At 37.7% G+C, this 3,426-nt stretch overlaps 1 protein-coding gene across 1 annotated transcript in view; it reads right to left on the bottom strand.

Moving 5' to 3' along the window:
* Positions 1–3,426, bottom strand: part of LOC107103487 (phosphatidylinositol 4,5-bisphosphate 3-kinase catalytic subunit gamma isoform-like) — a 39,730-nt gene that overhangs the window by 26,956 nt on the left and 9,348 nt on the right. The window contains exon 4 of the mRNA XM_015403211.1: positions 2,521–2,586. Coding sequence (XP_015258697.1) covers positions 2,521–2,586 — 66 coding nt within the window. The remainder of the gene's footprint in view (positions 1–2,520; positions 2,587–3,426) is intronic.

Raw genomic sequence — 3,426 nt, 5'->3', positions numbered from 1 at the left:
GAAATAGCGTTTAGTTCCAGGTTTTATCCAGCAGCCCAACAAAGCCTGGTTTTAGTTTAGAAAACATGCAGATAGAAACGGATGAACGGGTCCCCCCCTTTGGAATGGGGGTCCTTTGGTTGTTTTGTTAGTCTAAACTAAAACCAGGCTTTGCTTTGGTCCATAGAAAAATCTTCCTGGATGGAAGAGAAACGTCTTCAAACTGGGAAACACAGTCTGGTTGATTGATTTTATTTTCTGGACTGACTCTGATCTGGATGACTGAGGATCTCCACCAACATCTTCCAACTCAGAGCTTTTTGAAGCGTAAAACACTGAAAAACGTCCAACAACGCTTCACTGAAGTTCTAATACTAGCTGCTTTAAAAACAGGAAGCTGACATTTTTATTTCTCTCTCCCTTTTCAACAAGTCAAAGTTAATGTTTCCTCTTTTCCAAACTGATGTTCAGGGACAGAAGATAAAGTTTAGATCTTTTATTAGAAATGAATGCAGAAAAATACTGAATTTAATTAGTTTCCCTTTCATTTAAACAACAAAGATGTTCTGAGAAAACCTTCGCTGTGATGCCAGACAGGCAGCAGCCAGAGGACTGATTTAAATTCAATTCTTTAAAAAAAATTGTTATAATAAATGTAGTCTCCAATAAATAACTAAAGCAAAAACATTCCTCAAAGTTTGTCTTTTTATTGAGTCTTTTTACTCTGATAAAATCCAATGATTAAAAAACATTAATGTTGATGTTCTTTATGTAAATATCATCATAGATAGTTATAGCAAAGTTTTTTACACGGCGTGGAACATTTGTTCAAACACAGAGTAAATAACACCCCCCCCCGCCCCGCCTGCTAACCCCGCCCCCCGCCCACAAAGCTCATCATAACTGAAGCTGCAGGAATAATTTGATGGAATTATGCAGTGAATATAAATGTCAAATGTTCGGCAGTCAATTATCAGACTTGAATAGAAACTCTGGGGATGTGAGGGATTATTTAAAGAGCCTGGGGGAGAAAAGCACGGCATAAATAATAAGGGTTTCATTCTGACCAATGGGGGGGGGAGCAGAACCTGAGCAGCTCCATAAAGAGAAGTGTCGCCATTTTACTGACATACGTCTGAGTTCAGAAGCTGCATTCAGCAGAAACCTTAAATGGAAACAACATCCAGTCCATTTAAGGTCTATTATGCCACATAGATTATACATAACATGAGGTCTTAACTGTAAAACAGCATCTAGTTTTTCGTAGAATCCGTTCAGAAAATCTAAGTTCAGCTGCTGAAACGCTTTAGGAATAAAAGAAAGCTGCAGGAGCTCATCTCAGAATCTAATTTACATCTTTTATTCTGCCGTTCTCTGCCGTTCGTTTAGAAACCCACCGCATAACTACGGCCTGTCTGGAAAGTTTGCTCTAAAAAGGATTTTTCAGCAAAACTTTCTTTTGAAAAGTTGAACCTCGTTGAACTTCTTAACGTTTGCAGCAGCGCTAAGACAGCCGAGACCAGACCAGAACGCTGGTGTGCATCAAACTAAAAGATTCATCTGTGTGCACAAAATGTGGTTTCTATCCGTCTTTATTTTACCACAAACGCCTTCATCAGTGGTTTTATAGACAGCTGATTATTTTACGCACAGTTAAGAAATTATTTAGACAAAATCCAGCAACAAATGTAAGACAGGACAATTAAAAACGATCAATATGTGAAGATCAGAGATTAATGCTCATCCTGACTGATTTACCACCGCTGCAAAAAATGTTAATATAAATAAGATTTGTTTTTTAAATAAATGCATTTGTTTTTAATTGAGGAGGTCAGTGAGACACTTTTCCAATAGAACGAGACATTTGACATTTAAAATGCACTGCAAAAACAAACTAGAAATAAGCAAAACAATTCTTAAATTAAGTGTAGTCTTAATTTGAGAAGGTAAATAAGATTATTTGCAAATGGAATGAATATTTTTACTCTTAAAATAAGATCATTTGATTATATGCACTTGAAATAAGTCAATCAAATTGTTTTTTTCTTATTTTAAATTTAAATTGTCTTGTTTCTTTGGAAAAGTGTTTCACTCGCCCCCCCAACTCAAGAAAAAAATTCCTTATTTAAAAATTTTTTTTTGTTTCTTTATGTTTAAATTTTTTGCAGTGTAAGAAAAACAACAACTGCATAGTTTTATTTCGGGTGCATGCTATTGAATTATCTTATTATGAGACTAAAAATACTCGTTCCATTGGCAAATCATCTTATTTACCTGCTCAAATTAAGGGTAATTACACTAAATTTTATAATATTTTGACTTATTTCTAGATTGTTTTTGCAGTGGCCATCTTTTGAAAACTATGTTTGAATGAAGAGAAGACATAAACCTCCTTTTCCCGTCTCAGCAATGATCGTCCATCTCAGAGCTCAAGCTGAAGCCTTCAGTGAGCAAACAGAACAAAGGTGCTGCAACCGCAGCACATAAAATGTTTTACAGCTGAAAGGAAGGCAGAGTTTCAGCTACTGATGTGTGACTCACCCGCAGAGCTCGCTGAATGAGGTACCGAGCCAGAAAACTGTCGTGGTACGGCTCCACTTTCAGCGTCTGTGAATGCAAAGTCCACAGAAGGTTTGGGTCACCTAAAGCATGTCAGTGTGTTTAAGTCAAGGCGGATGTTCTTATAGCCAAAAGAATTTATAATTACAGCGACAAAAAGAAAAACAGTAAAACAGGCTGAAATTTGCTGACAGGATAGAAAATATTTGATCCTCTGCTGTTTGTAGAGGAGCTGCTAACATTTCCTTTAACTTCAACATGCATGGAAAGCTGTTCAACCAGCACCCATGAAATGAAACCACTTCCAGCATAAGAGGATTAATTTCTGCTCTTGTTACGACCGTCAGTGTCTGATGTGGGATTTTATGTCATAGATGATTTATTCAGTCCTGTTTAACTTGTTATTGCTGAATAAAGCTATGTGCTTCAGACCTGTGAGTTTATAGCTCTGATTCTCAGAGTAAATCCAGCTTCTTCTGTGAACGAGAGAACAAACAGAGTGAAGTAGACAGAGAAACACCTCAGAGTGCCGAGGGAGGTCAGACTGGGCGGGTACAGCAGCTCATGCAGAAGGAAAAGGTGAAGCATCTGAACTGATGGGTCAGCAGAGCATTAGCAAAGCAGCCAAGATAATCATGGTGACTCTGGAGGAGCAGCTGAGATGGAAATCTCAGGTTCAAGGACTTGGATGACTATTAATTGATCAATAAATCTGTCTTTTTAAGGAGGAAGGGAAAGAAGGGGGTCATTCAGGACAGCAGTCTGAGAGAAAGACCTTTGGAGAGAAAGATGTTAAGGTCAGATGAAAGAGAAACTAAACTTCCTGGTTTATGTGTGAAATGCAGGGAAAGCTAAAGCCTGCTTTATGCTCAGAAACAAGGTCATCTG

This window comes from Cyprinodon variegatus, unplaced genomic scaffold, assembly GCF_000732505.1.
Source record: "Cyprinodon variegatus isolate N-32 unplaced genomic scaffold, C_variegatus-1.0 Scaffold1461, whole genome shotgun sequence".
Taxonomy (NCBI): domain Eukaryota; kingdom Metazoa; phylum Chordata; class Actinopteri; order Cyprinodontiformes; family Cyprinodontidae; genus Cyprinodon; species Cyprinodon variegatus.
This window is presented reverse-complemented; position numbering and strand designations above follow the sequence as displayed.